Source organism: Otolemur garnettii, unplaced genomic scaffold (assembly GCF_000181295.1).
Source record: "Otolemur garnettii isolate 467f Iridium unplaced genomic scaffold, OtoGar3 scaffold00023, whole genome shotgun sequence".
NCBI classification, from domain to species: Eukaryota; Metazoa; Chordata; class Mammalia; order Primates; family Galagidae; genus Otolemur; species Otolemur garnettii.
In genome coordinates this window covers 10,315,009-10,341,768 of record NW_003852418.1, presented here as the reverse complement: position 1 = coordinate 10,341,768, position 26,760 = coordinate 10,315,009, and the positions used below count along the sequence as shown (strand labels likewise).

General features: G+C 48.5%; 1 protein-coding gene across 1 annotated transcript in view; it reads left to right on the top strand.

The window, feature by feature from the left end:
* Nucleotides 1-26,760, top strand: part of PREX1 (phosphatidylinositol-3,4,5-trisphosphate dependent Rac exchange factor 1) — a 191,233-nt gene that overhangs the window by 89,703 nt on the left and 74,770 nt on the right. Inside the window, exons 5-6 of the mRNA XM_003787681.3 lie at nt 7,850-7,951; nt 26,088-26,249. Coding sequence (XP_003787729.1) covers nt 7,850-7,951; nt 26,088-26,249 — 264 coding nt within the window. The remainder of the gene's footprint in view (nt 1-7,849; nt 7,952-26,087; nt 26,250-26,760) is intronic.

Here is a 26,760-nt window from a genome sequence, read left to right as displayed (position 1 = left end):
AGTAGAACAATAGACTGACCTAGCATAAGGGTTGTTAGCTGTGTGCCCAGAGAGAGGAAGTACGTAATACAAGCCCTTATTGGGCTTCTCCTTAATGCGTAGTCTCTCTGGCAAAGCATTTCCAGAATTTCGATCCCAAATGTTGTATGTTTCCTTCACAAGTGATTTCATGTTGCTTGGCCTAATTCCAGTGAGCATCTGAGGAAGGGCACATTGGCTGACTGATCTCCATTTTTGTCTCAAGTGAATTAAGCTTTTAGGACTGATGCTTTTCATAGCCGCTATCTGGATCGTCACATTTCCATTTTTGCACTTATGTTCACAAAATAGTTTGGGTAGGATGCAAAGATGAAGACGGGCGAGTGCGAGACCACACACAGATAGAGTCAGCCATGTTTCTGCCTTCACCAGGACATGCAGGCAACACCGCCCTGCCATGGCCCCTGCTGCCAGTTCTGTGGCTCCTGATCGAGGGTGTCCCCTTGGGCTCAGGTAGGTCCAGGGAAGAAGGAAGAAGCCAGGAAGGTGTGTGCAGGGGCATGAGAAGGAAAGGGTTGATTTTCCTTTCTTTCCTTCCTCCCTCTCCTGTAGTCTTCTTGGTGGGCCAAGCTGCCATTTCCCTGGCAGCAGCTGGGTGGGCTGGGCTGGGCAGGGGAGGACATGTGGGGTGCCAGCATATGCACCATCTGTCTCCCTCCTTGCTGGCGTCTCCCAGCTTTTGGCCACCTGCAGAAGAGCTGTTGCAAGTCTGTTGTGGGATGTTAAGATTTGGGGAACAGACAGGATCTAGTTGTGATGTGCCGTGTGCTAGCTGAGTGATAGGGCAATGACTTTAATCTTTCTTTGCCTCCATTTTCTTGTCTGTGCAATGGGGATGGTTTATTTATTCATTTGACAATTTCTTATTGAGCACCTATCATGAGGTGGGGATCATTCTAAGTCCTGGGAATAGGACAGTGAACAGGCAAGAGAGGTCTCTTTTCTCATGGAGTGACCGTTCTAGTTGGGGAAACGTTAATGGTATCTCTGTGATGTTAAGTTTTCTGGAAGACAAAGTAAGTTAAGGATGACAGGATATATTTGAGGGAGTTAGGGTGGTGGCTGCTATTTTAGGTTGCTGTTTGGGAAAACTGTGCCTTGCGTGACATTTAAGCAGAGATGTGGATAAAGTGAGAGGCAAGGGGTGTCTGGAAAGCATTCTAGATAAAGGACTGCAAGTGCAAAGGCCCTGAGGCAGGTATGTGTTTGAAGAATGGCAAGAAGGCGGTGGGGGCATGGGCGGTGGAGTAGGGGGTGGAGCAAAGGGCATGAGAGGAAAAGTGGGAGGAGATGAGGTCAGAGAAATTGAAAGAAGCCAGATAATAAAGGAACATTTAGTCAATGTAAGGAGTCTGAGCTGGCCAACTAACTTTTACTGAAGTAGAGGTTACCTGCAGTAAACACACAGGATCCTGAATGTTTACATATGTCTACTCCTATGGAACCACCACCATGGTTAAGGGTTGGAACATTGCCATCATTCTAGAAGGTTCTCTGGTGTCCTTTCTAAGTTGTGCCTTGCTTTGCCCCCAGAGGTAACCACTATGCTGATTTCTCTTACCAAAGGTTAGTTTTGCCTATTCTAGAATTTTAGATGAATGGAATTCCACAGGATACTTTAGTGTCTGGTTTCTTTTCTTACCACAATGTCTGTGGGATTCACCCCGATGGAGCTTGTGGCAGTGCTTTAAAGAAGGCTCAATTTCACTCTGAGTGGGATGGGAAGCCCTGGGGGGGGGGGGAAGGGGGTTGAACAGAGGGATGACTTGAACTACTGTGCATTCTGAAAGGGCCCCTCAGCTGTGTGGGGGACAAGTGGGAGGCTTGCATGCATTTCCTAGGGCTGCTGTGGCAATGGCCACAAACTGGGTTGCTTAAAACAACGAAATGTATTTTCTCAGTCTGGGAGGCCAGAAGTCTGAAATCAAGGTGTGGGCAGGGCTGCCCTCTCTCAAAAGGCTATTTGCAAAGAAGGTCACATCCTGAGGTTTTGAGTGGGCAGTGGGGTTGGGGATCACCATTCGACCCACTGTTGGAATAGTCTGGGCAGAAGGGGTGGCCGAGAACAGGGTGTAATGGTGGGAGGGGTGGTTGGACGCCTATGGAGTTTGAAGGCCCAGCTGACACAATCTGCCCTATGTAGTTAGCTTTGGGGTGTAAATAAACCGGAGGAGTCAAAGGAAGAATAGGGTCACAATTTCCTGAGGTGGTGAAGACTGGGTGAGGTAGGAGCAGGTATACAGGCAAGTAAAACATCACCTTCGGGCTGCGTGAGATTTAAGATGCGTGTGATGCCTCCAGGTGGGGTGGTTGGGAAGGCAGTCAGAGATTCCAGTCTGGAGTTTTAGTGCAGGGGCCAGGCTGGAGATAGAAATCTGAATGTTTTTAGCATGAAGATGGTATTTCAGGCCATGGGTCATGATGAGATCAGCTAGGGAGTGAGTGTGGACAAACAGGAGGACCTGGGACCGCTCCAGGGGTTTGCTGCCACCAGAGGCTGGGAAGGCCATGAGAGTGACACCTGAGTCACGTCTGTGGATTAGGAGAGTTTAAGGAGATAGTTTTCAAAAGTTCTTCTTACAGTACTTGAAGTGTAATAAGAGAATAGTGGATTTGAGCTCTGTGTGTGTTTGCTCTTTTTTTTTTTTTGGAGACAGAGTTTCCTTGTATCATCCCAAGTAGAGTAGGGTAGCATCATCATAACTCACTTACAGTAACCTGCGACTCCTGGGCTCAATCAGTCCTTCTGTCTCAGCCTCCTGAGTAGCTGAGACTACAGGTGTGTGCCACTGTGCCAGGCTAATTTTTCTTTTTCTTTCTTTTTTTTTAAAATAGAGACAGGCCGATCTTAGGCTGGTCTCAAACTCCTGAGCTCAAGCAGTCCTACCTTGGCCTCCCCCAGTGCAGGGATTATAGGCGTGAACCACTGTGCCTAGACTGCTTTTTTTTTTCTCTAAAGAAAATAAAATGAAGGCAGCAACAATCTAGAGTGTTTAGAGAGAAATGTAGTTGGTGGCTGTGATAGTCTTGTGAAAACTCATTGATCTTGGACAAAGAGATGGCCTCTTCTCCCGCCAAGCCCTGGGGGCTCCTGGAAAGCACAACCTACCCACAGGCTCACTGTTCTCTGCCCAGAGCTGACATCACCAGGGCAGCTTGTGGCAAGCGCTGGCTCAGAGGACAAAGGCCCGAGTGTGAGCAGGGTGAGGCCTGGCATCTCCCAGCTGCCACAGCCTTGGTCCCCCATGTGTGCCAGGGATAGATACAGGGATGGGGGCTGTGCGGAGTCCTAGGGTCCCCAGGATTCTGCCTCTCTGAGATGAGAGCCTGTTAGGATCCTGGAAAGGCAATGAAGGTGGCTTTGAGACTTGGGCGAGCTCTTGGTGCCCGTGGTGGGTAGTGGGTACATGGTCAGTATTCTCTGGTCTTATTTTTGCTTGAATCTAAGCAGGACATTTGTTTAGTTAGGCAGAGCCCCAGTGCTTGGAACTGTGCACAGTGCATCATAAGCACACAATCTGTATTTGTTGTCTGAATGTATGAATGCTAAGATGGGGATCTCTTTTCCCCAGAGTCCCGATCATTTCCAATCTGCACAGCTGGGGTTGAGGAGCGACCTGAGACCCCTTCCCTGCTGGATGTGCTGGTGTTTTGTTCACTCGTCTCTTAGTTTGTTAGTTCATTCATTTATGCATAATGGGCACATAGGGAGCCCTAGGGACCCAGGACATGTAACTCATGGTTTCTGCCAAACAAAAACGGATTCTTAAGTTGGAGCCTCTCCTAAGGAGAAGACAGGATCTATCAAGTGACTGACAACTATGTAGGACATGTGACCTCCAGGGGAGGCTCCAGGGGGAAGCAGTCTCAGGAGCTGAGAGTAGGTGGGGTGGCTGGGCTCGCCTCGGCACACAGGTGGGCTTAGGGTAAGGACATCCTAGCACTGTGGTTCCACACCCAGCCTCCGTCAGCCTGCCTGGCTCTAGATCCCACCTCTGTTGGATGGCCTGGGAGTAAAAACTAAACCTCTCAAACACCAGTGGTCTGATTTCACGATGTGAAAGAACTTCAAGCTGAGGGGAAAAGTAAAGTCTTCTGCTAGAAGAAAAAAAAAATACAGCGTTAATCAAGGAATGTAATCATTTAAGAAAAAGGCATCACTGCAGCGCTGTGCAAATGAGAAGGTGGAAAAAGACGTAGCTGGGGGACAGCCGCAGCACGAACCGGCTGACGTCCTAAGAAAACAGTCTATGACCGAGGCTTCATCTGAGGTGACGCCGCGTCAAATTAGTTTAGAAGATGAGATCCTGGATTCGAAGAAGAAAACAGGTCACATCAGAAGCCAAACTGATGGTCTTACAGCAGAATTAGAAACTGCACCCTCAAAACGTCTACACCTGGATGCAGAGACTCAAGTTCTTTGACCAGAGTCATTACCTGGGAAGACCGTTCAAAAGGGTTGTGAAAGACTGCCCAGGAATAAGACGAAGTTGGAACAAGAAGAACCTCTGAAGCCGAATGAAAATGAGTATGGTGGAATGTGGTCCAGTTGGATAGTATAAAAGGAGATTGAAGAAACAGCAACACAGTCTACAGCAGGAAAAGGAAACAAGTCAATCTATTTTCTCATAGAACTGATGAGAGGCTAGCAGAGGCCAGGACCCGACTTGGTGAGACAGCTCAAACCAGAGCTTCATCCACTGTGAGTACTCCAAGGCCAGAGTTACCTTGTGTCGTTGGAAATCTTAATGACAGTTTAGGTTGCAAAACAAGATTTAGTGCCAGACATTCCTTAATGACTCCTCCCTCAGGGTCGTAGGCTTCAGAAGACAGCATGGAGAATTTCTTGGCCGAGATAGGGTAGGAGTTCAGAGAAAACTTAAGACAAAGCAGTTCTGATCGCACACCGGTGCCCCCCACAGCTGCTCCTGCAGCATCTGCTGCTAAACTCCTTCAGTAAGCGTCACGAGAACATGTACACATTTTGAAAAAGAAAGTGTATGATCTGAATGATAATAAAATTTTATTTCGGGGGGGTGTTAAAAAAAGTGGTCTGAGCTGTGACACGGGAATAATAATGCAGAATGTCCCTAAAGTCACCATACATAGGAAAAATGGAAACTTGCAGCTAAATGTACCTTTGCTTACAAAATATTCATTACAGAATTTTACAAAATACTCTCTACATGTTGTCCACCTCTTCGGAAAACTTTTGCAAATCAAGGTACATTTAGCTACAAGTTCCCATTTTCCCTGTGTGTGGCGACTTCAGGGGGACTTTTGGGACACCCCGTAGTTTTCTGTGGACAGGGCACTTGATGGTCAGCAGTAGAGTCCTTGTGGCCTGCTGGGCACATCGTTAGCCCTCGGTCAGTGTTAGTAATGGATGGTGACCATAATATTACTATTTTTATTATTATGAGGGAAGAGGAAGTATTTTAGGCAAGGGGTGCGGGATGAGCAGAGCCACGGGGGCTGCCGGGAGGAAACACTGATGTGGAGGACATTTGCGTTGATCGGCGTGGACAGTGTTTAGGGAGCATGGAAGTTATCCCTATATTCCATTCCTGATAAAGAGCTGCACTTTTGAACTCTGCAAGCCACAGTGTTGGTGTTCATGTGAGAGCACTCACGTACTCCCTCCCGGGCAGAGAGAGAGAACATCAGTAACAGCTAAGGATTCCCAGTTTAGCTGGTTGTGATGGCTCATGCCTGTAATCCCGGCACTTTAAAAGGCCACGGCAAGAGGATTGCCTGGGGCCAGGAGTTCAAGACCAGCTTGGGGCAACATATGGAGACCCCATCACTACCAAAAAAAAATTGTCCAAGTGCGGTGATGTATACCTGTAGTCCCAGCTCCTTGGGAGGCTGAGGCAGAGGAAAACTTGAGCCCCTAAGTTTGAGGCTGTAGTGAGCTACGATCACATGACTGGGCTCTATCCAAGGCAACAGAGTGAGACCCAGTTTCTTTAAAAAAGAAAATTCCCAATTTGTTTCCCAACCTGTCACCCTCTCTCCATAGAGGTAACCCCTGTTGGAACATAGGATATTTCTTTCCCACGCATGTCTTAATATTTGGCTACTTAGGTGCTCTCCATAAACAATGCCTAGTTTTGTTTTCTGCATCTTTAAGGGATGTATATAAATGGTTTTATACCATCCCTATCCTTTTTTTTTTCATTTTTGTTCAAGAGTACATTTTGGGGGTCTATCCATGTTACTGGGCATGGCTGGTCCTCTGTCTTTGCTGCTGTGTCGTATGCCATTATATAAATCTGCTCTGTAAACAGATGGAAGCCAAGATACAGACGTATTTTTTCATTCTCCAGTTGATGTTTAGGTTGTGTCCCATTTTTTGCTATGCTAAACAAGGCATTCTTTTCTTTTTTTGAGACAGTTTCACTCTGCTGCAAGGCTGGAGTGTTGTGGCCTCAGCCTAGCTCACAATAACCTCAAATTTCTGGGCTCAAGCAATCCTCCTGCCTCAGCCTCCCGAGTAGCTGGGGACTACAGGCATCAGTCATGACACCCAGCTAATTTTTTAATTTTAATTTAATTTTTATTTATCTATTTAGTCTTTTTTTATTGAGACAGTCTCACTTTGTTGTCCTCAGTAGAGTGCTATGGCATCACAGCTCACAGCAACCTCAAACTCTTAGGCTCAAGAGATTCTCTTGCCTCAGCCTCCCAAGTAGCTGGGACTACAAGGCCCGGCTATTTTTTTGTATTAGCAGGCCTGGGCTGGGTTTCAACCCACCAGTTCTGGTGCATGTGGCTAGTGCCCTACCCACTGAGCTATGGTGCGCCACCCTTTTATTTTTATTTATTTATTTTTTTGAGCCAGAGTCTCACTTTATTGCCTTTGGTAGAGTGCTGTGGCGACATAGCTAACAGTAACCTCAAACTCCTGGGATCAAGTGATTCTCTTGCCGTGGCTTCCATAGTAGCTGGGACTTTAGGTGAATCTCAGGACCGCCACAATGCCTGGCTATTTTTAGAGACAGGGTCTCACTGTTGCTCAGGCTGGTTTCAAACCCATGAGCTCAAGCAATCCACCTGCCTCGGCCTCCAAGAATGCTAGGATTATAGGTGTGAGCCACTGTGCTGCACCTAATTTTTCTCTTTTTAGTAGAGACAGGGTCTCTGAGACTCTTGCTTAGGCTGGTCTCAAACTCCTGGGCTCAAGGGATCCTCTTGCCTCAGCCTTCAAGTAGCTGGGACTATAGGCACCTGCCACCATGCCAGGCTGATGTTTTTGTATTTTTTAGTAGAAACATGGTCTTGCTCTTGCCTAGGATGGTCTCAAAACTCCTGAGCTCAAGCGACCCTCCCACTGTAAGCCACTGTCCTTGGCCCAAACAAGGCAGTTTTGAATGTACTTGTCCCTGTCTCCTGGTGTTTGTGTATGAAAGTTTCTCATACAAGAGTTAGTAAACTTTTCTGTAAAAGGCCAGATAATATATATTTTATGTTTTATAGCTCTATGGCCTCTGTTGGAGTGACACAGCTCTGTCATTGTAGCAGCCATAGGCAATAAGTAGTGTAGTGGCTGTATTCCAGAAAAACTTAACCAAAGCCGGGAATGGGTGAGATTTGGCTTATGGGCCGTACTTGACCAACTCCTGTTTGAGGCTTTGTGCTGGATGGTGGGAGGTGCACAGTTTCTCCTCTCCTGTGGGCTGCTAACTTGCTTCCCAATTGATGATCTGCACCTGTGCTTTGAGAGTGTTTCCCCATGGTTATTTGAGGGTGGCCATGTCTCTGTGCCATCCTTGGTGAGTTTTAATCAAACTCTCCTGTCCCTTTGCAGAGCTGCATGCTTCTGGGAGGCCGGAAGACCACAGATATCCCTTTGGAAGGCTACCTGTTGTCTCCGATTCAGAGGATCTGCAAGTACCCACTCCTCCTCAAGGTGAGACATTCATCTGACTCCTTTTCCTGTATTGGAAGTGACATAAAATTTGTTAGTTCAAGTAGCTGAGAAGTTTAGCAGCAGTGTCAGCTTTGGGTTGTGCTGGATCCAGGGTACCCTGTCTCTTTCTCTCTTGGTCACTCTGGGGCTACTGTTGGTCACTCAAGCCACTGCTGGGGCTTGTTTCCAGTGTGGTAGCAGATGGCTGTAGTTACTCTGGTCTCACTTCCCGACAAGTTTAAAGTCAGTGGGAAAGAGTGAACCTCTATTTTCATAGCTGAGGGAAGTCCTGAGATTCAATCAGGCTTTGGTCCTCCATGGCCAGGGGAATGTTCCAAATGGTTTGGGCCTGAGTCATGTGCTTTGACCTGGACCAATCGCTTGAACCATTTATCATATCTGCTCAGACCTGTGCTTTATTTCTGAACCAGTCAGTATGAGCTGGCTATTGGTATGCTCTGATTGGTTGAGACAGGGTTCTGTGCTCTACTCTGATCCAATGACAGTGAGCAGGGTAGTATTTTGTTCTGATTGGCTGAGCTCTTGAGTTAGGTGTTCTACTCCTTAGCCAATCACTCTGACCAGGGGAGCTCTGATTGGCTCAGACTTGGGTCATGTGTTCCAATCTTGAACCAATTGCTGGGATCCATAGGTCTCAAGTGCCTGGTGGGGACTAGTGGACCCTAGCACCAAATTCTAAGCTATTTGTGGAAGGCTGGAAGCGGGAAGGCATAGGTGTCTGGTGGGCAAAGGACAACCATCCACACACCTGCTGTTTCCTTCTCTGCCTGGCACCCCCTGGCTTAGTCTTGGTTGGGCAGAGCAGGGGAAGATTTACTGCTTGTGTGGGGAATAAGAAGTCTTGATTCTCAACTTCAGGTTGGCTTCTGGGCAGATCCCAAGCCGACTGGCTGGATGACTTTATCTTCTTTGCTGCTGCTTAGTCCAGTGTTTTTAGCTCTTGGAAATAGCTGAAAAAAATGCCTGTTGGCTGGAGCCTGTCCTGGCTCTGTCTCGGCTCTGTCCCAGCTCTGTCCCAAGGCCTTATATCTGACAGCTGTTTCCTGGGTTCCCTGCTGGTGGATTAATTAGGCTGTTGGGGCCTCGTTCATGCACCTGCTCCGAGGGGCCACCTGTATCCTTGCTGTGTGAACTGGAAAGGAAAGAGGAGGGGAAGGGTACTGGGGGATTCTTAAACTTGGCTTTCTGCTGGAGAAGGTGAGTGACACTCCAGTCTCCAAGTTAGACCAGACCTTGAGACCATGAATACAGGTCTTTAACATGTGCAGCATGGAGTGGGACCAGCTGAGCCCCAGGAATCTCCAGAGAAACTCCTGCAATTCTTGTTATAACTTTGCTTCCCCAAATAGGTGTTGGAAGTGCTATGGTTTAGCACTTCACCTTGGTGTGGAAGCAGCTCTGGGTAGAACTTGTACTTTGGTAGCCTATGGACCAAATTGGGCCCACAGATGTGCTTCATTTGATCTATTTGGCATGTCTTTCAAAGTTGGAGTAGTTGTCTGGATTGAAGAGGCAGTATGCTGTGGTGGGTTAGAGCTGGGCTAGGCAGAACTGTGGCCTGTGGGCCAAATCTAGCCCAAGGCCTGTTTTTGTACCATCTATGAGCTAAGGATAGTATTAACATTTTTAAAAGAGTTATTTAAAAAATTAAACAACTAGAAGAATATGCAACAGAGACCGGATGTGGCTAGCAAAGCTTAAAATATTTACTCTCTGGCCCTTCACACAAAATAGTTTGCTGACCCCTGGATTAGAGCCAGGCTTTGCAGCCATAAGCCGTCTGGGTTTCAATTCTAGCTGTGCCATTTACTAGCTTTGTGACCTTCGGCAAGTCATTTCACTCCTCTGTGCCTCAGTTTCCTTTTTGTAACACAGGGTTTGTGTGAAAAGTACTTATGGGGTTGTTATGATGAATAAATGTGTACTTAATTCTAACAGCAACTCAACGAGGTAGGTACTATGATTAGCCCCATTTTGGAGGTGAGGAAGCTGAGGCACTGAAGAAGGAAAGTGGCCTGTCCAAGGTAAGCAGTGGAGGAACCATGACTTGAACTTGGCAGTCTCATTCTAGAGTACTTTCCCTAACCATATAGCTCTGTCCCGCCTGCTGAGAAGCATTTTGGCCAGGAGGGGTGGGGTGGTTAAACTGTCAAAGTGCTTGGGTATCAGGGATATTGCCCTTCTTACTTTCTTAAATGGAGTTTAGGAAGTTCAGTGGCCCTGGTTTTGTGGCCGAGTGGCTGGTCTGCTCCTCCTTTCCTGGGTTTCCAAACCTTAAACATCTGACCCAGGAGAAGAACCACCAGCCATAGCCCCAGAGCTAGGTTGAGGTTTGGTTTCTAGATCTCAGGAAAGTCCGGAGTCCCAGCAGCACTTGCAGCTTCTGTAAAATTATTTTGTTTTGAAACAGAGTCTCACTTGTTTGCCCTGGGTAGAGTACTGTGGCATCACAGCTCACAGTAACCTCAGACTCTTGGGCTCAAGTGATCCTCTTGCCTCAGCCTCCCAAGTAGCTGGGACTACAGGCACCTATCACAATGCCCAGCTAGTTTTTCTATTTTTAGTAGAGATGGGGTCTTACTCTTGTTCAGGCTCGTCTGGAACTCCTGAGCTCAAGCAATCCACCTGCCTCAGCCTCCCAGAGTGCTAGGATTATCCGCGAGGGGCACTGCACCTGGCTGGAGCTTCTGTAAAATTTTAACTATGAGTGGGGCTGGACTTCTGTGTCTGGGTGAATTCTAAGTGCATTGGTAGGCCTGGACATTTCTGAGGCCTGCTCACATCTCCCCAGGGGCCAGAGTTTGGTCTAGTGGGATTCTTGGGCTCTGGATTCTCAGGAGAACAGAGAGGGCAGGGGCAGAACCGCCTGGCAACTGATAGAGGAAATGGCCCACAGGAAATGATGATGGAGTGGCTGGGGGTCTGTTCTTCTGACCAGTTGGCTGTTTACACTGTGCATTTGCCCTCCGTGGAGGCAGGGAGGCGAGCTCTGTTTCCTCAGTGTCCAGCTGTGTTTACTGGGGAGGCAGCTCGCTGGGGGACCAGCCAGCAGGGCCTAAGATTCCTGTGGGACATGCCATGCTCCCCGCCCAACAGAACTGCTCAGAGCGTCCTGGCCTTTGGCACCCATAGCTGGAACGTTTGCAGCAGCAAACGGCCAAGACTGAGGGCAACCCTTCATGGGCTGCAGCCCCCTCCAGTTCCTCCTTTTTGTCACATTTTCCAGTGGATTTTCAAAAATGGTCCCATGAGCTTGGCGCAGCTGAACTCAAACCCCAGCCTGACCCTCGGCCCTTCCTGATCCTGACGCCCATGCAGGTGTCACTGTGGCCCTCTGAGCCCCTTGTGTGAGCTGAACTCTGACTCGTGTAGGCGCACAGGGTCAAGGGGCTCAGGGAGGAAGAGGGAAGAGGCCAGTATGAAAGCCTCTTTGGGAACAGCCCCAAAAAGCTGAACTTGAACATTGCCTAAGAATAGCCGGAACATTCTATTTCGGCTCTTCAGCCCAGGCGCAGGATCGACAGTTGGCATTTCAGGCTTTGTTGAGTTTTCCATCGACGTTTCCAGGGGAATGATTCGGGTTTGGGGTGATGCCTCTGGTGCACAGCTGGCAAGTGCCCGGGGGGTGGGGGGGCGCTGACCGCCACTGACCCTTTTAGTTGTTTCCCAGTGACACACAGATCTTGTGGTGGTGCCTAGTGGGTGCCAGTCGCTGGTGCTGCTGGGGGGGGGGTCTCACAGACCCAGGCCCTGCCCCTCAGAGCGTCCAGTCTTGAGCTAGGCTGTGCAAGGGCCTGGTGTGTGGTGGGAGTGAGCGAGGCTGTTGGGGCAGGGGTGCTGCCACCGGTGCCCTCTCCCTCTCTGGCCACTTGTCCTCAGTCTCTTTTGCTGCTTCTTTGTCCCCCAGAGTCCGAGCAACGGTGACCCTCAGCTCAGGACTTGTCTCTAGACTTGCTCTGGTGGCCGCCTCCACTCTGTGCCCTTTCCTTTTTTTAAAGTATATTCAAGAGTTGCACAACTGTCACCACAATAAATTTATAAAATTTTCATCATGCCCCAAAGGAGCCCCAGACTCATCAGCAGCCACTTCCTGTTCCCTCCTTCTGCAGCCCCTGAGGACCACCCTTCTACTTTATGTCTCTGTCAGTTTACCTGTTCTGGGATCATACGGTGTCTGTCCCTTTGTGACTGGCTTATTTCACTTAGGATGATGTCCTCAAGGCCCGTCCGAGCTATAGCGGGTGCCAGTTCCTCCTCCTCTTAATGGCTAAATCATAGTTTCACTGTGCGGCTGGGCCATGTTTTGTTTATTCATTCCCTAGTTGATGAGCATTTGGGTTGTTTCCACTTTCTGGCCACTGTGAGTAATGCTGCTGTGAAGGCCCACGGACAGGGTTTTGTGTGGACGTTCCCATGGCTTTAAACTCCATCTCTGTGTGAATGACTTCAGCCTGGAATTCACCCCTGAACTGCAGACTGGTCCTCCCGCCATTCAGTTTCTGCATTTGAATGTCTGAACAGCATCTCCGACCTTAGCATGTCCAAAATCAAATGCTTGGCTCAGCCCAGACCATCTCCCCTCCCCACCTACCCTTTGTCTTCATCTCCCCTCCCTCCCCTCCCTTTGTCCCCATCTCTGTAAACACCCGTCCATCCTTCTGGTTGCTCAGATCAGATCTTGGGGTACCTTTGGTGCCCCTTTTTATCTCATCCCTGCGTCCCATCCATGAGGAAGTCTGTGGTCTCTGCCTTCAGGATTTGTCCAGAGTCCAGCTCTCTGTGACGTCTCCACTCCTCCCCTCCTTGGGCAGCTGCCGTAGCCCCTAGAGCAGCAGTTCTCAACCTGTGGGTCGTGACCCACCCACAAGAACTATATTAAAGGGCTGCGGCATTAGGAAGGTTGAGAGACACTGCCCCAGAGGGTCTCCCTGCCTCTGCCTTTGTCCTCTGCACTCAGATCTCACCTGTTCAGCTAAACTGAAGTCAGTTCATGTCACTCCTCCACTGGACACCCTTCAGCGGTTCTCTGCTCACTCAGACTAAAGTCCAAATTCTTCCCATTGTCATCTGTAAGGTCCTGTGTGACCTCATCCGTGTGCCTCTCTGGCCTCATCTGCTCACTTACCCTCCCTTGCTCTCCTCAGCCATGCTCCCCTCCTCCAAGTTCCTTGAACACAGCCAAGCAGGTCCCTGCCCCAGCCTCTCCCCTGCCTGCGACACTGTTACTCCAGATACCCTGAGGCTCACCCCTCATCTTTGTCAGGCTCCCGCTGCTCAGATGTCGCTTCTCTGACTACTCTGTAGTAGAAGAGCTGCCTCTGCCACTCTCTGTCCCCGTACCTTGCTTTTATCTGTCCTTACAGCACCTCATGGGCTCACATTCTGTTGTGTAATCTTGGCGCACTGCCTAATCTTCCCTCTCCCCCTTAGGGTGTTGGCTCCCCAGGGGCAGGGGTCTGGGCCTGTTTCCCCTTTTCAGGGCCTGCAGGGGTGCCTGGCACATGGTAGAGGTCCTCAGTTACTAACTGAAAGAGTATGGAAATGCCACTTCAGTTCCCAGTTCCTCATGTCCAAATTAGGTTTGATAATCAAAATATGTGAGATGTCATGGGACCCAACAGGGCACATCCTGGAGCTGTCTGTCTGTCCCAGCTGCTCCGGCAGGTTTTTGTCAGGGGTGTTTTCTGCAGAATGGCTACTCAGGATGGAGCCTTAGGTCCACGCACAGTTTCTGGTTCTCCTGCACCTCTCACGTCTGTCTGTGGGTGATGCAGCTGTCACCCCTGTCACCCAAGCTCAACATGAGGACCTTGCCATTTGGCTGTTAGTTCTGTCTACTTGGCTGGCAGGAATGTGGCCGATACTGGGGTCAGTGCCTGGGATGGACAGAGTGAATGTCCATTGTTGGGGACGTGATGGCCTCAATTCTTGGTGGAGGGAGACAGCTGGGGGTGATGTGTTTCTGGGAATATGGATGTATACTACTCACAGCTCTTCAAAGGATTTGAGGTGGCACATGAGAGGACTTTGTGTGGCATGGGGGCAGAGGGGAGAGGAGACGAGAGTATTAAAAAGCCGTGACTCACACATGGTAAGAATGCTGCTCCCGTAGCAAGTTAGTTCGTCTTTCTGGTTGTCTCCAAGTGAGGACCATGGTCGGCTAGTGTTTAGGGATTTTGAAGCCCATGCCTTTATTCACCAACTATTTATTGAGCAACTGCTACATGTCAGGCATCATTCTAGGTGGCAGAGGTACCAAGTGGACAAAAACAGCCTGAACCCTTGCTCCCCAGGGACTGACTCTACTGGGTGGGGGCCTGGACAGTAAATGAACAAAGAGGAAATGTATGTGCTTGTTCAGATGGACTCTTTGGGTAGCTGTGGAAAAATGATATATCAGTCTAAAACGGTCAGTAAGGGCCAGGAGTGACTCAGGGGTTTGCAGTCGTAGGTAATATGGTTGGGGAAGGCTGGATTGAACAGACCTGAAGAGGGGGAGGGACGGGGCCAAGTGGTTACCTGGGAGACGAGTCTACCAAACAGAGGGAAAACCTATGCAAAGGCCCAGGGACAGGAATGTGCCAACGTGTCTGCAGAACAGTAAGGAGGGTGGTGTGGCTGGACAGGAGAGATGATGGAGCTGGATGAGGGGAAGTGATGGGGGCATATCTTATAAGGCCTTGTGAGCCATTGTGGGGTCTTTATCTTCCCTGTGAGTCAGGTGGGAGCCATGGGAAGCTTTAAACAGGGGAGGAGCAGGATCTGCCTTACTTTTAACAGGATCCCTCTGGCTGTGTGTGTGGACTGTGGGTTGGTAAGGATGGAGACAGGGAGACCAGGGAGGGCTTGGCTTATGTGGCCCTGGGAGGAAACATCTGGACCAGGTGGTGTTGGCAGAGGTGGACACCTTTTATGAGAGTCGCCTCTTCCCATCCTCTTGCCCATTTTCTAACGGGTAGTCTTTTGTTTTGATTTGCTAGTGTTCTTGCTAACCCTGGGTACTCTGAGCCATCTCTTGCAGTTTTTGTCTGCCTCTGAGGTTATGAAATGAGCTCCCCATTTGCTGGGGATCTGGCCTTGTCACCGTCTTGCTGAGAAGGCACAGGAAGTCAGAGGTCTCTTCACTGTGGCCCCCTCTGCCCTGGCTCCAGCCCTCCCCTGACCACAGTGCCCACTCTACATCCTGTCTTTCAGGCTGAGCACCAACACGTCGCCCACAGCTGCTCCATGAACCCGCACTAGCGTCAGTTCATGCTCTTTCCTGTGTGCTGAAAGCATGGGCCCCGGGACACACGGTGTGTGTGTGGGGGGCTGCTCTCACCTCTTCCTAACACAGTTACGCTGAGATGCCCCCATCTTCCAAGGAACCTTCCTAGGTCACCTTTCCCCAGGGTCCTGCCTGCACTCTATGTTTTCTCCCATGCTGTGTGTGGTTAAGAGTCTAAAAATTCAGCTCTACTACTTCTTAGCTGTGTGACCAATGGCAAGTTGCTGAACCTCTCTGTGCCTCCATTTCTCCATCTGTAAAATGATCGTGGTAGTTGGTGCTCAGGCTTACTGTGAAGATTAGATGAGACAGTGAATGAGAAAATGTATGAAAACACTTTGCATAGTACTTGGTAGATGGTCATGCTGGTAAATGTTAGTAACTCCAATGTTATAATGATTTTTGTTTTTACCAATTCTGGCTCCTCAACTTATTGGCATTATCTCTTTGACATGTGACTTGAACTCTCTGTGGCCCAGTTTTCTTCTCTATTAAATAGTGCCTTAGTCATTGGTTATTATGCAGGTTAAGGTAAAACCTTCATAAAAATTCTTAGAAGTGTTTCGTGTTAGCTATTTCAATTGTCTCAATTCGATTTTTCCCCCCAATATTAAAATAATGACATCAGGTTTCTTTTGATGAGTATTTTCCTGAGATACCTTGTTTCATTCTTTTACTACTGACCTTTCTCTTTCCTTAGACTTTAGGTGTGTCTTTTGTAAACCCCATGAAGTTTCATTTTAAAATCTTACCTGACAGTATCTTCTAACAGGTGAGTTTTAGTCCACTAATATTTATTGTGCCTGTTGACTCATTTGAACTCGGTTCTGCCATCTTTCTTTTTGATTTATCCTCTTTTTTGGATGTTCTTTTTTCCCCATCTTGCTTTATTTTGGATAGGTTTAGTTTTTTTGGTTTACTCTTTTTTTTTGGTTGTTTTTGCTGCCACTAAATTGGAATTTGTGGCTATCCCCACTACCACCACCATCCTCTGTTACAATTTTACCCTCTTCTCTAAGTCAGTGTCTCAGTAGAGCTTTGGCTTGGGAGTAAGGGGTGTAGAACGGTGAGCCATGCTGGAGCCTATTTTGGAAGGTTGGATAGGGAGCCCCTGAATGTTGGAGCTGGAAAGGTCACTGGAGACCAACCAGCCCAGGGTCCAAACACTGGTACCTGCAGAGCAGTGCAGGAAGTGAGTGAGTAGATTGGTTGCAACTTACCAAGGTAGGAAGGGACTATGGCAGACTACAGAGTACTTGTCCCTTGTTGGGGGGCAGCTACCATTCAGCCCGGCCAGTTGTTAATGTCAGGAGGAAATACAAGCCCAGGTAGCCAGAGCTTCTGCTTTGCTGAGAGAGTTGGTTGGAGCATTTGGCCTGGTACATTCACTACCCCGCATTGCCAGGAGGCCCATGCTCAGAAGGGAATAGCACCTTGTCCAAGGTCACACAGTATAACCTCATCAAAGCCGGAGCATGAATTTCCTGCTCTGAGCCCTCTTCCCGCTGTCTTTCTCTTACCTCTCCAAGTAGAAGGAAGTTTTTAAGACCCATGAGTGTTGTTTACTTTCCTCTATTAATTCTTAATAGATGGGGCTATAGTTTTCCTACCCAGGCACCAAGGGCTGAAGTTGTTAAAATTAGAGACAGATTTGCATGAAATCTGCATAAAATTTGCATGCATGGACATTTCTTTGCTATGCTGAGCAACATTTCAGTTCTGGGTTTTCTTGGACTTCAGATGTTTTTCACTTCGAGTTTTCCTTTTTTAAGAAATGGTGGTGGGTTTCTTGAATATATCTTCGTTTGCATCCTGCTATCACCCTAGGTATGACAGGAGGGGATCCTAGGACTGTGAGTGTAGGAGAGTGGCAATGTTGCTGAGCAGAGGTGGAAAACCTTTGGCTAGTGTGAGTAGAGGTGGGTGGCCTGTGGCAGGATCAGCTTCTTCGTGGAGTGGGCTGAGGTATCCCTAGAAAGTAAGTGTTATTGTGTTAGAGATAGACTCCAACTTCTATATTTCCTTTGAGGCCTCTTCCCCAATTCTAGTCACAGGGAGTGATGGGTATTGTCATGTCTTCCAGTGACAAAGCCAGCTTTGTTTTTATGGTGTTGTATGGGTCCATCTTCTGATATGTTGGCCTGTCACTGACTTTATAACTATATTTTTTAGCTTTGAAAGCCTAACTTAAATTTGTTTATTAAAAAAAGAAGAGAAGAGAAAACAGACAAGACTCAGGGAAGGTATGACTTCAAGCCTTGCCGCCTCTGGGCTCAGGTGATGCCTTTAGACCCAGCCTCTCCTTGCCCTGGCTCCTTTTCCTTCTGTGACAGCATTATGCTCAGAGGCTGCTTTCTCATGGTGGTGACACTGTTACCCAGGCCTGTGTGTGACCAGTGCGGCCACTTCGGGAAAGGAGAGCTGCCTTTCCCACCATTCTCACCAAAGTCCTGGCCTGAAGCCCGCTGGCTCTGTGCGGGTCCTGTGCTCTCCTAGCCGTGGCTGGGAGAGTGAGAGGCTCAGGTTGTGGCCATGAGTCCACACTGGGAGCAGCTGGAGAGGCCTCTCTGGGGCTTCATGGCTCTGCGACACATCCTCCCTCTCTCCCACTTTAGGGTCTCTTTCTCTGGGCCCTTTGTTCTCCCCCCCAGTCCTTTCCTATGCCTTGAGCAAGGCTGACCGAAGTGGACCTTGGACCAGCCACGCTGGTTTGCTGCCAGGTATCATCTGGAGTGTGAGGCCTTGTGTCCCCAGCTAGCTATCATGGCCTTGCTGTGGGCAGCGACCACACTCAGGGGACATGAGTGGGCTTCTCAGAGCGGGCACCTGTGGGCACCCTTTTGGTATATGTGGCTGGAAGGGTGCCAGGAGCTGTGGCATCTCACGGAAGCACCCGGCCCCTCTGCTCTGACATCCTTTCTTCCAGGAAGCCCTCACCTCCGGTGAAACCACACGGGGCTCGAGGGCCGGATGCTGGGGAAGGTCTCCTAGCCTGGCTCTTGGAGGGGCTTCTGCTGCTGACTCGCAGGGTGGCCCTGGGCATACCCCCTTCCTTCCTTGCTCTCAGTTTTTCAAAGGCTCTGCAGGGTCTACCCTGCTCAGACATTCCATTTTCTGAGACTCTAATCTGGGGGTGTTATTCATTTCCAGCTTTTGGTTAGCATCCACCAGCTCCTACTTTTCTGGCTCTGTGGCCTTGGGCAAGAGGCTTTCCCTTTCTGTGGCTCGGTTTCTTCATACACAGAGTGGGTATACTATTAGCACCTACCTCCCTGGGGTGATTTGAGGATGAAATAACTTAATACATTTAAATTTAGAACAGAAAAGGTTGAGAACAGCGCTTGGCACACAGGCAGTTCTTGTAGATGCTAGCTATTGTGATTACTGCTGTGACTGCTTTCACTGCTCTTACTCTGCAGAAATAATAAATACGAACTGTTAATAATATGGACATTAGGGTGATACTGCTGCTAATAACTATCACGTCCTTCCTGTGTACCGAGACTTTTACCCCCTCGTTCCATCTGATCCTTGCAGGAACCTTAGGAAGCGACTGTTATTCCATTTCACAGATGTGCAAACTTGGCTTCAGAGAGAAGAGGTCATTTGTACAAGGTTGAACAGCTCAGCAGTAGCGCAGGATAGCTTGGACCACAGCCCCTTTTGCCCAGCAACCTTTTTTTTTAACCAAAAGGCTGTCCGATTTCTCCATCCGATGTGCTATTTGAGCTAGAATAAGGCATCAGAGGGCCTGAGTGGATTATTGGTATCTCTAGTAATAGGGCGCTCACCACCTTATAAGGCAGTCCCTCTCCTGTCAGGGCTCCAGTTGGTGTAGAAATGGATTAACTCAATCGGATGGCTGTCTGCTGCATCAGTCCCACTGGACGCTGAGGTCTTAGGGATCCAGTAGGCTTCTTAGTTGTATAATCCTCTTAAGATGTTTAGCAAGCAGCTCTTGGGTTCCTTCCAAAAATCTTCTTTGGGCTAGGCCCTGTAAGTTCCTGAAGCTGTTCCTCTTTGGATGTGATTCTAGAGTTTTCTAATCCATAGTTTGTCTCCTTTGAACCTGACTCTGTCGTACTTACTAAGATAGTCTGATCCAAATTGAGCAGCAGTCTCCTTCCTGCCCTGCTTTGTGTGTTAGACCTTCCTTAGTGCAGTTCAAACTCCCCTTAGCTTTAAAGATACTGTATTTTATGCTTGTATGAGGGGGACTGGGACACCTCCGGGATTCCAAATCCTTGAGTTCTTTCTGAGATTGTAAAGGAGCAAGAACTCTTTCAAATAAAAGGTGTGGAAAAACCAGCTCGAGTAGGTAGGGCGAAGCAACGTATGTACTGCAAAATGTATATGTATGAGGGTGGACAATTGAGTTTGCGAACTCATCCTAGAAACATACCTCATTGTTTGAACGGTCACGAGGTGGCCAAGGGGAGTACTTCAAAGATAGCCAGAGAGATAGTCAGCAATGAGGTATTAACCTAGGATGAGTTTGTGAACTTCACTGTCAGCCCTAGTATGATAACAACTCTGATGGCCATTCCAGAAAAAGAGTTTCAGAATTTCTTTGAAGGGTGTGCTCGGGGCTGGCATCAGTGCATAGCTTCCCAAGGGGACTACCCCGGTGGTGACTGTAGTGACATTCTGTAATGAGGTATGGAGCACTTTTTCCTAGGATAAGGTCATGACCTTATGTGTCACACCTCACAAGCTCACATAACTAAAAAGTATGTGGATAGATGGCTTCAGATATGAATGGATCAAGATGTCACAGGGGACTTGCTAAACTATTTTCCTAAGCTGCCGTACCATTTTTTATTCCTGCCAGCAGTTGACGATGGTTCTGGTTTCTCCGCATCCTTACCAACGTTCCCTCATTCATCTTTTTGATTCTAGCTGTTCTAGGAGATGTGACATGGCTTCTCATTTTGGTTTTGTTTTGTGTTTGCACAGATGATGTTTAACAACTTTTCATCTGTTTATTGGCCATTTGTGTATCTTCTTTGGAGAAATGCCTGTTTAAATCCTGTGCCTATTTTTTTAAATTGGATTATTCATCGTGTTGCGTTTTAAGAGTTCTTTGGATATTCTAGGCATAAGTCCCTCATCACGTATATAATTTATACCACTTTCTTACATTCTGTGTGTGGCTTGTCTTTTCACTTCCCTGAGACTGTCCTTTAAAGCAGAAAAGGTTTTAATTTTGATGAAGTCCAGTTTATTTTTTTTAACTTGCTCTTATATATTTAGTGTCATATCTAAGAACACTTTGCCTGAGCTAAGGGCACAGAGATTCTCCTATGTTTCCTTTTAACGGTTTTATAGTTTGAACTCTTCAATTTCAGTCTACAATCCATTTTGAGATAATTTTGTGTGCAGCGTGAGGAAGGGGTCTAGACATCATTCTGTTAGACATGCATATTCAGCTGCTCCAGCATCATTTGTTCAAAAGACTCTTCTTCCTCCCATTTAATTGCTTCGGCATCCTAGTTGAAAATTAATTGACCATAAATGTAAGGATTGATTTCTTGATGCTTAGTTCTTTTCCACTGATCGCAGTGGGTATCCTTACAGAGTCCTATTGTATTGCCTTCTTAAGATCGTGAGGAAGAATATTCCAGGAGAGGAGATAGCATGCGTACAGGCCTGGAGGCAGGCATGGGTCCTCAGCCTTTAGAGCTCAGCAGAGTGGAGCCACAGCCCCGGAGAACCGAGACTCCAAAGCCAACACATCCCTGCAGTTTTGGTCCAGAGCCAAGGGCCTGGCCAGGTCTTGTTTGATTTCAATTCTCCATCTCCACAGCTCGTCTAAGGCAAGCATAGAGGTGGAGGCAGCCACACTGAAAAGGGAAATAATCTTTTTTTCCTCTTTACTATCCTCTGGATGTTGGCAGCCCCACAAGGAACTCTCTGAAGGAGGGTTGCTGAAATTCCAACTTCCAGGGGTTTGGGAGAAGCAGATGTGATGGCAGTGCCCATCAGAGGGGTGTGACAGGTTTAGTTTCAGGAATAAAAGTGGTGGGGGCTTCCTACTTGTAGGGGAAGGTGGAGAGAGGCCCAGCCCGCCTGGCTGGAGAATCATGGCATAGTGACAGAGTATGTGCGCCAGAGCTAAGCTGTGTGGCTGCCGGGTCATCTGCAGCCTGGGGCGGTGGCCTCACCTCTGTGTGAGCCTCTGCTTCCTCCTCCGTTGGGTGGGGATAATAAAGCACCTGCCTGCTGGGATCATGGGAGGCGAGCTAATTCCTCCCTGCACTTCAAGATGCCAAGCTAAATAGAGCCGACAGGAGGAAAGACAATTTCATGGGAAATTTATCCCAAGTGACACTCCAAGGTAAGGTCTCTTTATGCTAGGGTATATTTTACCTGCAATGACAGGGCCCCTAAACAACAGGGTATTTTTGTTGTTGTTGTTTTGAGATAAAGTCTTACTCTGTTGCCCAGATTAGAGTATCATGGTGTCAACCTAGCTCACAGCAACCTCAAACTCCTGGGCTCGAGGGATCCTCCTGCCTCAGCCTCCCATGGGACTACAGGCTCCTGCCATGATTCCTGGCTAATTTTTCTTTTCTTTTCTTTTTTTCTTGAGATAGAGTCTCACTGTGTCACCCACTGTAGATTGATGTAGCGTTACAGTTCACAACAACCTCAAACTCTTGGATTAATGGATTCTTTTGCCTCAGCCTCCCAAGTGGCTGGGACTACAGGCACCCACCACAATGCCCTGCTGTTTTTTGTTGGAGTTGTTATCATTGTTGTTTGTTAGGCCCAGGCTGCCTTGAAACCTACCAGCCTTGGTATATGTGGCTGGTGCCCTAGCTGCTGAGCTACAGGCACCTAATTTTTCTATTTTTAGGAGAGATGGGGTCTCGCTCTTATTTTGGGCTGGTCTTGAACTCCTGAGCTCAAGCCTACCTTAGCCTTCCAGAGTGCTAGGATTACAGGTGTGAGCCACTGTGCCCAGTCTGTGATAGTGGTTTAAACAATGCCTAAGCTTATTTGTGTTTAGGGCAGTCCAGTGTAACATGGTAGCTCCTTGCTGTCAGATTCTGCCAACCTGGGGTGTGGCCCTTAGCACCAGGGCCTCAAATGTTCCCACCATATCCATGTTTCAGTTGGGGAAGAGGCAGAGGGACAGGGAAGCCACACATATCACTCCTGGTCACATCTTGTGGCCCAGAACCTAGTGACCAAGGCAGGGTGGGAATGTGATCTTTGTTCTTGGTGGCCTCAGGCTCAGCTGAGAATCAGTTCTGTTGCTTTTGACCAGGGGTCAGTAGACTTCTCCTTTAAAGGACCACATGGTAAATTCTTTAAGCCTTGGGGGTCATCCAAATCTCTGCCATAACTATTCCATTCTGCTGCTTTTGTGCAAAGCAGCCACTGACAGTATGTACATTAATGAGTGTGTTGGGTTCCAATAAAACTTCTGTTTACAAAAACAGGGCATTGGCTGGACTTAGGTCATTAGATTTTTTTTTTCTTTTTTTAGAGACAGAGTCTCACTTTGTCATCCTCGGTAAAGTGCTGTGGCATCACAGCTCACAGCAACCTCCAGCTGTTGGGCTTAGGCAGTTCTCTTGCTTCAGCCTCCCAACTAGCTGGGACTATAGGTACCTGCCACAATGCCTGGCTATTTTTTGTTGCAGTTTGGTTGGGTTCGAACCCACCACCCTTGGTATATGAGGCCAGCCCCCTACTCACTGAGCCACAGGTGCCGCCCTATTGGATTGTTGTTTGTCCCCCTGCTTTAGAAGAAGGGGTTGATGAGTGTGGATTGGTGGGGCATCTTACTGTCTAGCAGCCTCTGTCCCTGTCCAGGTCTGACATAGGTCCAGATGCTCAAAACCACTTAGTCAGAGAACATAAGACTGGGGTAGCTTTGGTAAACCGAACTTAATTACTGATTGTAATCCTAAGTTCAAGGTCTTCTACTGCAATTTTGTCTGTAAACATGCCTACAGCTCTGGGAGGTCTTGGGGCAATGTCACCATCATCTGTCCCTGACAGAGGGCTTAGCATGATACCAGGTATACAGGAGACCTTGCTAAATGAATGAATGCATGAATGAATGAATGAGGCGCATTGCTTCCTGGTCCACGCCACTGCCTCCATCCTCTCCTGCCTGGAACCTCACGGTAGCCATAACTGGCCTTCTTGCTTCTGCGTTCACTTTATGTTCCCGCCTGTGCATCCTTTTCTCATCAGCCACAGGGATCCTATAAAGGGCAAATCGCTCAGGCCTCAGTGCATAGGTCCATCACCTCCCCACACTTTGGGGATGAAACCCAGAGACCCCGTCATGGCCTTACATGATCTGGCTTCAGCACTCTGGTCCGACTTCCCTGTCCCTCCTGTTCTCGTTCACTCTGCTGCAGCCTCCAGCCTCCTTGCTGTTTCTCGCTGCCTTGGAGCCTTCCCTGTGCTCCTGTCCATCCTAGAGTGCTTTTACCAAATGTATTTGTATGGCCCATGCCCTCACTTCTCTCAAGCTCCACTTGGACCCCCTTTTCCTCAGTGACACTTTCTCAGACCACCATGTCTCTTTCACTCTAAGTCTCCTGAATTAATGTAAATTATGTATTTATATGAGAGGAAGGTATTTCCTATTTCACAGTCTGAAAGCTTAGAACTAGTACAGGGGGTTATTTATTTATGTATTTTTTGAGACAGAGTCTCACTCTGTTGCCCTGGGTAGAGTGCCATGGTGTCATAGCTCACAGCAGCCTTGAACTTCATGCCTCAGCCTCCTGTGTAGCTGAGAGTACAGGCACTCACCACAACGCCCAGCTAGTTTTTCTATTTTTATGAGACAGGATCTTGCTCTTGCTTAGGCTGGTGTCGAACTGCTGAGCTCAAGCAACCCACCTGCCTCAGCCTCCCAGAGTGTTTGGATTACAGATAGGAGTCACTGTGCCCGGCCTAGGACAGGCATTTAAAGCACAAACTCTGGAGCCCAGTTGGTTGGGCTCAGATCTCCTACGTGACCTTGGTCAGATGACCTGACCTCTCTGAGCCTTAGTTCCTACATCTGTCAACCAAGGGTAGTAACTGTGCCTGCCTTATAGAGTAGATAAAGGGGATCACATGGGCTTGACAAGAACTGCTATCTGTCCTCCCCACAACGCCCTGAAGCCGCCCATTCCTGTGGAAGCTCCTTCCCGGCATTGCTGCTGCCTCCAGAGAAAGAGCAGGGCTTTCTCTCCCCACCCTCGCTGCCTAGCACACAGCAGGGTCTCAGCAGAGCCCTGCAGGGCTGATGGTGCAGAACATTCCAGCCTCAGGACTGTTAAGACCTAGTCTTTGGAAAAGGGGATGCACATTTTCAGGCAGGGAAAATGTGAGTGAACAGAGAAGGGATGTGTTTAGAGTTGGTTTTCTGCAGGGAATGCTCAGATCACATCCATTCGTGGTACACCACTGCTCATGTTAACAGCCAGCGTGTATTGTCGTACGACGGGGATGCTGACAGCTAGCACATACTGACTGCTTACCTTGAAGGTGCTGGGACTTTTCCTGCAGTATCTGATTTTTCCCTCACTGCAGCCATGAGCACAACCAGATGGCCTGGCTTCAGTATCAGTTCCTCCCTGAACTTCTCTCAGGCCTTGAGCTATCTTGTTGTGCCTCTGTCTCCTCATCTATCAAATGGGCAATAACAGAGCCTGCCTCACAAGCACAGAGCAAAGGCTCAGAAGTCGTTACGTGCTGCCGTCATTGTCATCATTGCCATCCTCATCATCACTGGTTTACAGGTGATGAAACTGAGGCTAGAGGGGAGGGGAGACTGGCCCAAGGCCACCCAGTTAGTGGAGCAGAGCCAGTGTGTGTCACCACCACATGAAGGCATCATGTCTGTGGGGACATTATCTGTGATTTTGAGGGAGCTGAGAGACGGCGCTGTGGGGAAAGTCAGGAACCATTAGGCATGCTCTGTGTCAGGTGAGGCAAGAAATTTGTCTCTGTTGCATGGTCTGGGGTGAAATGCTTGTGGTTGGGTGATTCGGCCTGAGAATCTTCCCTGGTATCTCGAGTTGTAGCTAATCTCTTCCTCCTTGGTTCCTCTCTGTCACATGCAGTATGTGGTTGAAGTCTTCTGATTGATACTGGCCTGGCCTCTAGCATGTCCCAATGTGTGGCTGAGGTGAGGGGCGAGCAGAGAGTGAGACATGATGGTGGTGAGGGCTTGTGGATTAAGAGCAGGCCTTACACGCCCTGTCCCACCTCCCTGGGAGGGTGAGGTATTATACAGATAAGAAAATGGGCTGGGGAGGAACAGTGTCTGTGGCCACCTCCGTGACCCACTGATCTCTCGGTTTCTGTGGTGGGAGCCACTGCAGATGCATTGCCTCCCTGCTGTTCTAGTTACATGCCATGTACATTCCTACCCCAGACCCTTTGCACCTGCTATTCCCTCTACCTGGGATGCTTTTTCCTCAGGGCACCCTCTTGTCATCACCTCAGAGGAGCCTCCCTTGATCTCCCGCTTATCTGAAACATTTCCCTGTCCTCTCATTATGACTTGCCTTAGTATTTTCACTTCTTGACATTTTATTATATTATGATTTTCTGTGAATTTTGGCCCATCCCCTTTACTAGAATGAAACAGCCACCAGATAAAGCATTTTTGTTTGTTTTGTTAATAAATTTATCCCCAGACCCTAGAACACTGCCCACCTAGGGGAAGGTGCTCAGGTGACAGTTACAGAATGAGTAAATGAATGAATGAGTGATGTTCACCAGCCCTGGGTCACACAGCTTGTATGTAGCAGAGCCGGGCTTCAGCGCCAGGCTGAGTCCCCTCTGGATTGACGTCTCTCATCCCTGCTCCCACCTCTACCCTAGGAGCTGGCCAAGAGGACCCCTGGCAAGCACCCGGACCATCCTGCAGTCCAGAATGCCCTGCAGGCCATGAAGACCGTTTGCTCCAACATCAATGAGACCAAGAGGCAGATGGAGAAGCTGGAGGCTCTGGAGCAGCTGCAGTCTCACATTGAAGGCTGGGAGGTACGTGCAGGGCAGGAGGGGCCTCCTATGCTAGAGAGAGGCCTGGGGGGCCCCCAGCTACAGGCATGGATGGCAGCCTGGGCACTAGAGTTGGTCTGTAGTATATTTTGTTCGGCTTAAACAGTGTTTGTAAAACATTGCTCAATTGTTTTTCAGTTAAATCCACATAAAAATCAGATTTCAAGTTTCCCTTGAAACATTGGTAACGCTGGGTACTTGTATCCCATGGCCACAGCCACTGGAGCCTCTAGTTCTCCTCAGACCCCACCCCTCCCTATTGCTCCCCACTCATTCTCTTCCATGCATTTCCTTACCTGCCTGGTATATATAGCCCTTTGGCCTGTTGCTTCAAGGTTAAGGGTAGCATTTAAGTGCATGCTCCAGGACAGAATTCTGGTTTTGGCACTCCCTTGCTGGGTGACTTTAGGCAAATGTCTTAACTTCTCTGAACTTCAGTATCCTCATCACACCTGGCATGTAGTAGTCAATAAATGATAGATTAGTTGATATT